A 12691-nucleotide genomic window follows, 5' to 3' on the forward strand; every position below is an offset into this window, starting at 1 on the left:
CTGGTGTGGCTTCCTCCACATTGGGGAAACCAAGCGGAGGCTTGGGGACCGCTTTGCAGAACACCTCCGCTCGGTTCGCAATAAACAACTGCACCTCCCAGTCACGAACCATTTCAACTCCCCCTCCCATTCTTTAGATGACATGCCCATCATGGGCCTCCTGCAGTGCCACAATGATGCCACCCGAAGGTTGCAGGAACAGCAACTCATATTCCGCTTGGGAACCCTGCAGCCCAATGGTATCAATGTGGACTTCACCAGCTTCAAAATCTCCCCTTCCCCCACCGCATCCCAAAACCAGCCCAGTTTGTCCCCTTCCCCCACTGCACCACACAACCAGCCCAGCTCTTCCCCTCCACCCACTGCATCCCAAAACCAGTCCAACCTGTCTCTGCCTCCCTAACCTGTTCTTCCTCTCACCCATCCTTCCTCCCATCCCAAGCCGCACCTCCATCTCCTACCTACTAACCTCATCCCACCCACCTCCTTGACCTGTCCGTCTTCCCTGGACTGACCTATCCCCTCCCTATCTCCCCACCTATCTTCTTTTCTCTCCATGTTCAGTCCGCCTCCCCCTCTCTCCCTATTTATTCCAGAACCCTCTCCCCATCCCCCTCTCTGATGAAGGGTCTAGGCCCGAAACGTCAGCTTTTGTGTTCCTGAGATGCTGCTTGGCCTGTTGTGTTCATCCAGCTCCACACTTTGTTATCTTGGATGCTGAACTATTTCTCTTTTATCCCAAAGGTAACATATTTATAATGTTAGGGACAGCACATGATAGCCTGCCAGACATACTGAGTTCATCAATTTCAGACCATAAACTTTGTCCTCTATTTTAATTTTTTCTTTGTTACAGCTTTCTCTTTTATTTTCATTGTCAGAGAGGGCCATATCTTTTGTTTCTTTTCTTTCCTCATCAGCATTCCTTTTCACCCTATAAGACAGACATAAGTCATTCAACCTCTCCTGTCTTTCTTCGTTCGCTATCACAGACCCATGTTTGTCCTTAGTCCCATTTCTTGCTCATAAACATATTACATTTCTAACTTTTCCCATTCTGCAAAATTGGTGATCACGCTGAATCATTAAACATGGTTGAATTTTACCAGAAATTGGCTAAGTTCAATTTCATGGAATTTTTCAGAGGGTTGATTTCTGTGAGCCCAAGTGAGTTTTCTCTTGGTATTCTCTGCAGGTTGTCTCATTAGATATGCAGCACAGCTCTTTGTACCTGCTCGTACTATCCTCTGCTCAGCAATAGCAAAAACACTTGGCAATGCCAAGGTCCTGGGTTTCTGTAGGCTGGCATCTTAATGACCAAACATGCATCAGGCAATGTTCTGTCGAGCAGGAACTGTCCCCACACACCTGACTGACAATACCTCCCTTGGCTTTGTAAAAGCACTACTGTTACAAGATGGAGGCAGGCTGCTTATCCAAAGCAGCTTTGTTGCCTCTGTAAAATTAAACTGTCGAAGGTACCTAAATAGTTACTCCAACGGTTTGTAACCAGACTTTTTACTAAACAACCCCAGACGTTGTCAATGATTAATTTCCAGAAATCGGTTTTGTATGTTAAGTGAACAACATAATTTATGAAACATAAAATAACATTAGCAGAAAGCAAATTAAATAGCACGGTTAACTGATTAACACCTGTGCTTTAAATGTGAAAACTTTTGTTTTCTTACCCAGTTAACAAAAAGACAAAAAAAAATAGTTAAGGGATTTAAAAACGAAAATAACAATATCAGCCAGATTAGAACATAGAACAGTACAGCATAGGAATAAGCCCTATGGCCCACAATGTCAGTGTCAATCATGTTGCCACTCTAAAGTAATCTCATCAGCCTACACATGGTCCATATCCCTCTATTCCCTGTCTGTTCATGTGTCTGTCTAAATACTTCTTTAATGTTGTTAATGTATCTGATTCTACCGCCTTCTCTAGCTGCACTGTTCCAGGCACTTGCCCCACGCACCTCCTGTAAACTTTTCTTCTCTCACCTTAAGCATATGCGCCCTAATATTTGACATTTCCACCCTCTCCTTGCCTGTCATAATTTTATATATTTCTATCAGGATGTTCCCTCAACTTCTGACACTCTAGAAAAACAATCCAAGTTTGTCCAACCTCTTCTTATAGTTAACACACACCAAGTTATGAACTCAGTGGATGCCATGTGACTTACTCCTGTGGACCAGCCTACCGTGAGGGACCTTGTCAAGTGTTTGAGCAAAGCTGTGTAGACAACATCCACTGACCTTTATCACTTTCTCAAAAAGCTCAATCAAATTTATGAGACAAGACCTCCCCTTATGTACCCATGCCGACTCTCCGTAATAAGTCCATTTGTTTCCAAATGCGAGTAAATCCCGTCCCTAAGAATCTTCTCCAATAATTTCCCTACCACTGATGTAAGGCTCACCTGCCTAAAATTTCCTGGATTACTCCTGTTACCTTTTTAAAACAAAGGAAAAACATTGGCTAATTTCCAGTCTTCTGTCAAAGCCTCAGCAATCTCCTCCCTTGCCTCTTCGCAATCTTGAGATAGATTTCATCGTGCCGAGGGGCTCATTTGCCTTTTAATATTTTTCAGGACAACTCAATACCTCCTCCTTCTTAATATCAACGTGCCATTGAATATCAAAATATCTCACATTAAACTTACCATAATCCACGTACTTCACTTTGGTGAATTATTTTAATGTTGTTCACAGGCATAAATGTGGACGCCCTGCCTCTTTTTCCTGAAATGTAATCAGGGTCACCTCCTCGGTTCACCCAGGCAAGGGCAGCCATACTTCTAACTCAGCTTTCTACTCTTTGGGCTTCTGGAAGCTGCTGTATCAGATTAGGCAGAGAGCTTTCAAATCTTTATGCTGTTTCAGCAGCAGCCCAGAATTATCTCTTCAAAAAAAAACTTTAATTATGTTTCTGCCTTGATAGATTGAGCAACTCCACCCATGACCTCAATTAAGATTGAACAACTGCTATTTGCTTGAATATACGGTCTCTTTCAGGCGTGATAGAATCAATTCCCCCATTAGTAGCCAACTTCTTACAATTAGAATCTTTTAACCAAGGTTCAGCCTGCAATCAGCCTCCAGGCCTGATCTCACAAACAAAGATTTCTTTAACCCAAGCTGATTCAAAGCCTACCACTCATTTCAAGTACACAATTCAAAGCAATAAAATAAAAATAATGAAAATCAGTAAGGTTGTCTTCTGTCTCCACCCTCAAAAATGCCATTTTAATGGAAAATGAGTTTCATTTCAAGATTAGTAACAGTTAGACAACAAGCAAAACACAAAACTCACAAACAGATGGCAGTGAGACAGCTGGTGGAGGAGTGAGCACACAAACCAAGGTATTGGCTACTACAACAGTGGAAGTTGGCAGCTCCTTTCGGCATTGAGGTGGTTTCAGCCTGGGATTCCTCTGGGCAGCTTTTGTAACATCTTCCCCAGGATTGTTGATAGGATTGATCCTTGGGGTGGCTCTGGCAGTGGCTTGGGGCCAGGTATTCCATCAGCACAGTGTGGCAGTCTTGCAGCGGTACTGTCTTTTTCCAAACCCAGGAAACAGGAATTAAGCTAAGTTAGGCTTTGTCTTAATTTTTAAAATTATTTTCTTATCCGTGCCTTTCTGGTATTAATTTAGGCACTGTGCAATGGCAACTTATTTTCACAATTTTTTTGTAAAAACTACAAATGACAATAAATGAGCTTTCTATTGTAAACTTACATTCTTTTTCCCATCAGATTCTTAACCATTATTTAACTTTCTTGGTCACATTCTTAAATTTACAATTGGTTACATTCAGATCAAGGCATCAGCAATTACATTTTCCTTCCCAAAGTGCACAAAGGTAAGGCAAGGCAGAGACACTATGAGCTTCTAAGTATGTGCAAGATGAGTGAGTGCTGAGAGTAAGTCAGGAGCCTTGGAGTGCACCCTGGTCTATTTCGTGAGCATGGCACCTGTTCCTGTGCACAAACCATGCTGCCAGTAGCATTCCATGAAAAGTAACAGTGCACACTAAAGCACAGCTTTGAAATGCAAACCTGTCTTGTAAGTAGGTCAGAAATGTGCCACAAAAAGGCAAAGAAGCTCACTCATCTGATGCCAAACCCTGTCAATGGGTGATGCAGGCAGTTGCTGCCCATGGAATGTGTGCCCTGAGATGTTGGAGATTGCTGTCCAAGTTGGAGGCCCAGAGGAGCTGTGTCACCAGGTATCTGCTTTCAGCAATTGTCACTGTTTAGCTTCTTGCCAACATGTGGGCGAATAAGAAAATATATATCAATGAGGTGAGATTGGGTACTAGTTGCATGCTAATACATGTAAACAGGCTTCTTTCTACTTATTTGTGAAATTCTTGATTGCAGAATCAGACTTTCCTTGACATTATGAATCTCAATTTTCAGATCTTTCCATATTTCCCCAATTGACTCCTTATTGCCCATATTCAGTGGCTGGGAATATTCTGTCTAATGTTCCTATTTCCACAGATACTGCCTGACCTGCTGAATATTTGCAGCATTTTCGGTTTTTATTACTGATTTCCAGCATTCACAGTATTCTGTTTACTGATTCTGAATTGCCAGTTAAGGATTGAAGTTCTGATCATATGTTTGTGGAGGTTGAACTTTCTTTCCTTGTAAAGGAGATTTCAAGCTTAAGGGACTTAACAAGTCCAGGCAAATTGCTGACGTGGTGAGGTTTAAATAACAAGGAACATAAGTGAGAAGATTGGCAAATAGGGTTGTATTTAAAAAGGGTAAAATTGTTTGACCAAATATCTGTTCCTTTCATTAAAATTATTTAAAAATTTTTTTTAGTAATCAAACTAGGTTAGGTGTAGGAAATAAGTCAAGATGGCATGCTGTAATGTGCCTTATTTATATCAGGATTGTGTTTCAAATTTGGGCCCTTCCTATTGGCATAAACAAAATGGATGTAACCTTCAATACTGCTCTTTGTGATACCGGCAAGGAATTCTAGTTAACACTGTGAATATAACTTCCTGCTTGGGTCAGTATAAATAAGTAATGCTGAGGAACCTGCCTTAGAAACAAAAAGCAATATGAATTATATTAATAAATTATATTAATAATTAATAATAATAAAATTATTAATAATACTGTTAATAATTGTTATTAACTGTTAATAATAAAAAAAATTCATTAGAATATCCACACATGTATAGATTGTCTAATGAGGAGAGGGGCTTGTACTCTTTGGAAACCGAAAGAACTGCAGATGCTGTAAATCAGGAGCAAAAGCAGAAGTTGCTGGAAGCTCAGCAGGCCTGGCAGCATCTGTGAAGTCCTTTCCTCGCCAGACCTGAAACGTTAACTCTGATGTTTTCTTCCCAGATGCTGCCAAACCCCTGAGCTTCCAGCAACTTCTGTTTTCATACTCTTTGGAGTTTGGAAGAATCAGAGGTGACCTTATTGAAACATTTATGTTTCTTAGGGGTTTTACAGATAGAAGCAGGGAGGCTGTTTCTCCAAGTGGGAGAGTGTAGAACCAAGGGCAAAATCTCAATGTGAGTTATCACCCATTTCAGACAGTGGTAAAGAACTCCCCTTCTCAAATGAATCTGTGGATGTCAAGGCTGGGTTTTTAAAGTATATCCAAGGCTAGAATAGATGGATTTTTAATTAGTAAGGGAATCAAGGGTTATGGGCTAAAGGTAGGAAAATTGAAGATTATCACACATCAGCCATGATCTCATGTTGGGGCAGACTTGATGGGCTGAATGGTCTACTTCTGCTGCTACTTTGTTACATGAACATAACCTTAAGACTGCTAAATCAAAACATGACAGCAGTTTGGTGACCAATTTATTTTATTGGTATCTAATAGTATGTAGCACCATTGTGTTTGTCGTTTAAACTTATTACAAGTTTGCTTAATTTCGTTCTGAAATTCTCAGAACTACAGACTATTAAAAAAATCCTTGACACCGCACATCTAACACTACTGAATAAACATAATATACATAAGTGAATACCAGATTTTATATATAAAATACTATCACACTATTTTTCTAAGAGTACAATGAATTTTAATTAATAATAATGTATTCTCAGTTTATACCAAATGTTGCTTATTTAAAATCTTGGCTGAAAAAAACACAAAAGGTATAGTTAGTATTTTTTTTTAAAATTGTAACTCCCATTTTAAAACTTCAACTTTGCACATTTGTTTGTAGTATTTTCATTTTTAACATTTCAAATTAAAAGTCTGAGAAGTTGTCCAACTGAAAAACAAATAATTCTGAACGACAGGTCCAAGTAGAAATTAAACCTCATTTTGGTCACTATTTTAATTCAGCCACCTTACTCATTGCATTGGGTAGCTGACCTTGCTGAGTTCCTGGGAGGATGGTAACACTGAGCCGTCATCATCAATATTCACCTCCCACTGACTGATGAGCAGAATAGCAATAAAATCTTGACAGAACCATAGAAAATTGTGTTCCCTCCTCTGAATTAGAACAGAAGGCTTACAGTAGGAAATAGAATAAAAATCTAAAATTTGAGCAAATTGTTTACTTTTAAACAATGATCAACAATTTTATTAACTCAAAGAGCAAAAGAGAAGAACGGTTAGATTAGTGTGAAAAAATACTAAGGACCTGCCTGACTGATATAGTCTCATATATGAGAGGGTATGTATAGCATTATTGTAAAGACTGGTCATTTGTAAGTTCTCAATGAGGAACTATTAGTCTTTAATTTTAGTTTCACATACACGTAAAATTTTACTTCCTGTTATCACATTTCTGTCTCTATTCTGTGTAAATTTTCCATTATAAATTATTTCCCTACATTTATAATCAAAACTGCAACATAAATCTGTTAGTCTATAATTACATCTTCCCCCCAGTGGAGGTGTACTAACATTTTCAGTATGCTTTTTTATCATGACACCTGTACACCAGATACATTTATCCTCCAACAAACTCCACTTTGCTCCCTAATTCTCCCAGTCATTTTGGTTTGTGACAGTATTTAATGATAAATAACAATATCAAACTACATAATATATAAAAATAAGCTCATGAATTATTTCCTAAAATAGGGACTGAATTAAAGGGACAGAGACTAATGGTTCTGAAGAAGTCAAATCAGACTCTGTTTCTCTCTCCGTGGGTACTGCCTGACCTGCTGGGTTGATCCAGCACTTTCTGTTTTGTATTGGATCTCCAGTAAACACCGTACTTTGCTTCTAAATAAATTGTCTACTCACTTGAAAGTGAACTCTTCAAACAACCCTTACCTAGTACCACATACTGGTGGAGGTGACAAATACCACAAGGTGTTAGCAGTGGTCATCCCTGGAAAAATAGCAAAGATGAATGTTTTGCACGTGTGGAAGGCAACAATTTGCTCAGTATCTATAGAATGCAGTGCTTATGTTGATTTTAGTTTTGTGTAGCTTTGTGTATACTTATATAGTACATTTTATTACTTATTATTATATAACACCACCAAAGCCAGAAAGCTGCTTTGAGAGATCATGTAAATTAAATGAAAACACTGCAGCTGAATGACTTTCCTCAGCCATAACACACATGGTTACCATATAGAAATCGACAATGTTCTGACATTTGATTTCTTAAATTACCTTCACGTTTAAACTGGCTCATACAGTAAAATGAGTATGTTCTGTGGAGGAGGAATGACTTGCAGTTGAACTTATTACAACATCTCTGCTGCAGTCTCCTGGAAATTAAAATCCCTGGATCTAGCTATTTGCTTTACACGACTAATGAAAATCAAGTCAAAATAAAGAACAGGACTGTTAGCAGCAAGTGGAAGGAAACCAAGGAGACTAAGACAAGAAGGGACCTGAAACAAATATAAAGACAGCCAAGGAAGAGACAGGGAACAGCCCAGGATGTAACTTCTGACATCAAGCGATTGGAGTGGATTTCAGGCATGCATTTCAGTTCTAGAAACGGCATGCTTGTCTCCATGTAACGATTATATACAGTCTGTGGTATAATTACATAGCAATGATAAGTAGTACTGTCATCATAGTTCAGAATGCAATTCACTCAGGCCTATCATAAATATCTATTACAAGATAACAAGTGTTATGTTGTTAAATGAAATGAACACTCGTTCAAGCTTGAGACTTACAAGTTTTTCAACATATATACAGAGAAAACTACATGATATACAGACTACAGTTTGAGTCAGAATGCGAGAATTTGTTCCTAATTATATCTAGGTCCTAGTGTCTCTAACACAAAGTAATGTTATCACATAAAAATGCAAAATAAGCTGTTTAAAGCAAAACTCAATGGCTCACAACTTGGCTTTGCCATATTTAGGCTGATTTCGGTGAAACACCAGGGATATTTTACAATTTTAAAATCATTCCATAATGCAATTTGCTGTAGTTGCTGAAAGTCAAAATTTTAGTAAGAGTAATCTTGAGTTAAAGCGATCTGCTTTGCTGGAAATGGAATACAGTCACAGAACAGATTTTGTGCCATTGATAGATATATTTAATTATAAACTATTTTTGTACTTAACTGTACACTCAGTTCAAATAATCAAACATAGACACAAAAGTCCACACTCTTTGTTTAAAAAAATGCACTCTATTTTAACCAATCTCCTAAAATGGACCTTAACTGCACAGGCTAGAATGACCAATAGTTTCACTCCTGTTGGGAATGAAATCTAAGCCTTCCAGTTGATTGAAACTGACAGTTCATTTAATTAATCAGATTTACTTGAGTGATCTCTACATTAGCTTGCAGACTAATTTCTTTTTCATATGTGTAACACATTATGGGACATGGAAATCGCTCGTGATAAATCTGCAGGGCAGAAAATTTCTAATTCTTCTTAAGAAGCAGGCCACATGAAGGGGGATAAATATGTAACATGTCACAACTCAATGCTTTGAAATATAAGTCTCTACAGTGGCTGCTTGTAAAACAATTCTCTGGTTTGATAGCTTCTATGACCCAGTCAATATAACTGTGCAATAATCTTCTGAACATATTTTCAAGTGAAGATCCATGCAATCAAAGATGTACAGGAAAGGCAGGGCAACATTGGGCAGGTTCTGCAATAATTCTGTAGTTTCCATGAATTATGAGGATCTTTGAATGGTAACCAGTGCAGTCTATTGATAGCACAATCAAAACATAGCTCATTAACAGTGAGATAACAAGGTATAGAGCTGGATGAACACAGCAGGCCAAGCAGCATCAGAGGAGCAGGAAGGCTATTGTTTCAGGCCTAGACCCTTCTTCAGAAGAGTCATTAACAGTGGTTCCTTTAGAAATGTACATACCTTATCAAGTTTTTTTTAGCTTTTTTTTGAAACTTTGCTTTCAAAAGAGCAATATGATTTAAAACGTTGACAACAGACTGAAACTCAGTTCTTTTGGTATTTGTGAGCTTGGTCTCATCAGCGCACTTTGAATTATCAAGTTTATGTAAATCAGGATTGTATGACTCCTTTTAAAGTAATAGTTCTTGGTTCTTTCGGTGTCCATACCTCTTGCGAGACCTGCTTTTACCTCTCCTGTTTAAGTGCCGCAATTTCCTCTGTCTGCGACGTCTTTTCCGATGTATCCTGGGTAAATCACCACGTGGTTCTGGATTGGAGATTCCTTTATGAAAACAATAAAAAGAATTTGAGGCGTATCAGGGTTCCATCAGTCTGTCTTGATCACAAACCTTTAACTTCTGCCACATCTATTCTAGCATCAGCCATATAACTTTGGGTTGTAAGGGTTAGAAAAAACGACGTGAATGGGGGCAAGCTTGGTTTTCTGGAATAGGTTTGTGCAAAATTGTGAGATTTCACTTCAATTGAAACAGGGCCAAAGTTCTTTGCAGGAGACAATGAATGGAGTCTTAGTTTCAAACTAATACAGCAGGATTTCAGGAACGTCTACCTTGAGATTAGAGAGGAATGACAGGTGGAATAAAACTATTGGAACTGAAACTGAAAGCTTGTCTGAAAGAAATTGTGAGAAATTACCTCAGGGAATAAGAGAAAAAGTATTAATTGTAGAAGATACAAAACTGCTACAGAAGAGGCAAGGAATATATTTTTTAAAATACCAAAATTAGAAAAAAGGCACACTTGTGCATTTAATTATGGAAATAACATTAAAACCATAGAAGCTGCAGAGTTGTAAACTGACACAAAGGATACGAAAATGGCAAGAAAGAGATGAAGGCTTGGAGATTTCATGTACTTTACTTCGAAGAAATAGAATGTTCTTTAACTTGGGGATTCAGTATTGATGGATCGTCAATGTAAAATAATCACAGGCCATTTTGCCACCAGGAACAGCTAGAGGAGACAATTGCATCTTCTAAGAAAAATGGAGCAGTATTTGAAAAGGATAGCTCAATGGAGGGTGTGGAGGGGGAGTGGGGACAATTTTGGTTGTATCTTAGCTTGCTGCAGCAAAGAGCTGGCACAGACTAAACAGCCTTCCTACGTGCTGTTTACACCTGTGCTTATTTGGTATACATAAAAGGCATTGAATCAAAACCTGATTACATTTCATCTATAAAAATTGTACAATTGTCCACAGAGCAGCACTGCTTTTTAGAATAAAAAGTGGTATGAAGAAGCAATTTCTGGAGGATGTGGCAATCACAGGTCTGTACACCTGATTTCCTGCTTCCTATTTGGAGGGTGGGATAGGCCCCAAATGTTGTTTCTTATATGAACGTTTTACATGTTTAGAATTACAGACCCCTTGCACCTTCTTTGCTGAGAGCCCCCAAGGGTCAATGGATTTCAGGTTATGAGGCTTACTTGGTTACAATGCATATGGACAATCTGCAAGTGCAACAACTCACAAGGATGAAAAAGTCCAGACTGTCCTGAGACCTGCTGACAACCGTGGCAAGCTTCCTGGCTTTGTTTCTGCACTAAATGGCATAGCAAGACAGTAGTAACCTGAGCCTGATATCCCTGTGTGAAAGGTCAATGCAGGAAAAGACAAGGGAAGGCAACACAAAGCATGGATGCAAGATGATGCAGTGTACTTATAAGTATGAAAGGAAGGTAGGATAGGAAAACCGGCAAAATCTTAGCTAGACAATCCAGAAATTCTGAACTTGCGCCGCTGTCTTGTGCCGTAATCAGATGGATAGGGACCTAAGAAAAGAATACTTGTTCTGATCCCCAAAGAGGAAAAGAACATGTTATCAAACAACCCAAGGAAAATAAGTCTAAAGTGGAAGAATTAGTGAGTTAACTGCATGAATGTTCCACTGATAATGCACAAGGATTGAAAATTAGGGCTGGAAGCTGATGCTAGAAATAACCATAGATAAAGTTTGAAGAAAATTATACAATGAGATTTCATCTGTGTGACATTTGCAACAAAATTACAATCCTGTTTATAAGTAACTTTAAAACCTTACCTAAAACTTTAATTTATAATATAAAAAAAATCATGTGAGGGCTTTACAATCTCCAGATAAAAACAAACTGTACTTCTAAATACTATATCCTCATGAATTAGAACTGAGGCTCAAATACAAGTTCATCTTTGTTCTTTTTCGTAGTGCAGAGCCGTTTCAGTTTAGCATGAATGTGGCTGATCCCTCTATAAGTTACAGTACAGCTTCGCCAATCAAGAAGGGCCTTGGTGCATTGGTTTGTTCCCACTGCCTCGGGGCCCTGTAGAACTTTGCGTATTCCTACTGCTTTATCTGTAGAGTTGCTGTACTAGGCTTTGACAATTCCACAGATATCATCAACTGACCGGATCAGGTTATTAAAAGGACAATGTCACCTTTGAAGATGGTGGTTGATGCTGAAGGAAGCGGGGAAGGAACTGGACTTTGCCTCAGCCTTATCTAAGCTTGAGAGTTATGATTGGCATGGCAGTAATTAAGAAAACGTTTGGGTCACTGACATTACCTTTCAAACAAAGAAACTACAAATAACTATAGAAACTGAGAATACATACTGTGTTCACAATGCACTCCCTCCCAGCCTTTGCATTCACAACGATAACTTGCATTGTGTAGTATGCACTCTCCACCATGCATACATGGATTGGGTTTGCACAGATTAATTGGTGCCTTGGCCACTGGTGAGACAATACAGGAGATTTGTTAAAAAAGAAATAGGAATGTCATCAATTAATGTTGTCCTTAACATAATCACTCAACTCTTGAAGACCAACATTTTTTACTCTTTTCACCCGATGCTTTTTAAAGACAAGAGATGATGGAGTTGCAAGTTAAAGTAGGTGGGGTTGGAGGGGGGTTGTTGGGGAGGTGGTTTTTTTCAGGTTGACATTTCCAATGTCAATCAGAATGGTTAATACACAAACTATATAGATTACTCCCAGTCCAAGTGCAGGAAAGAATTGCAAAACATTGAGCAACTAAAATCTAGGGATTTTGCCAAATGAAAACACATAGGCCTCAGTATATAGACCTTCACACAATGCACTGTGAATTTGTCCTGTCAATCTTTGGGTACTGTTGTTTTATAAATGTTAAATTGCACATTTTGAAGCCATAGCCTTTTCTAATTGAGATGTGAATGCATTTTGCTGGATGAAAGTACAAACTGGGCTCAAAAGAAAACGGGGCTATAAATGGACTGGGAAGAGAAAATCTCTTGCTTGGAGTATTGAAAAGTGGGCATGCGGCAGGAAATTTCCA

The 12691-nt window shown here is 38.6% G+C and overlaps 1 protein-coding gene and 1 long non-coding RNA gene across 4 annotated transcripts in view; one reads left to right on the top strand and one right to left on the bottom strand.

The window, feature by feature from the left end:
- The window catches only part of LOC132210783 (uncharacterized), a 28446-nt gene that overhangs the window by 9793 nt on the left and 5962 nt on the right, over positions 1-12691 (top strand). The gene's annotated exons all lie outside the window — the stretch shown is intronic.
- vwa2 (von Willebrand factor A domain containing 2) overlaps positions 6181-12691 on the bottom strand; it is a 71634-nt gene continuing 65123 nt past the window's right edge. For all 3 annotated transcript variants that reach the window (XM_048551152.2, XM_059652912.1, XM_059652913.1), the window contains exons 13-14: positions 11986-12108; positions 6181-9654 (exon numbers count right to left, since the gene is read on the bottom strand). In XM_048551152.2, the coding sequence (XP_048407109.1) occupies positions 9503-9654; positions 11986-12108 (275 nt within the window). In that variant the 3' untranslated portion in view covers positions 6181-9502. The remainder of the gene's footprint in view (positions 9655-11985; positions 12109-12691) is intronic.

Source organism: Stegostoma tigrinum, chromosome 20 (genome assembly GCF_030684315.1).
Source record: "Stegostoma tigrinum isolate sSteTig4 chromosome 20, sSteTig4.hap1, whole genome shotgun sequence".
Taxonomy (NCBI): Eukaryota; Metazoa; Chordata; class Chondrichthyes; order Orectolobiformes; family Stegostomatidae; genus Stegostoma; species Stegostoma tigrinum.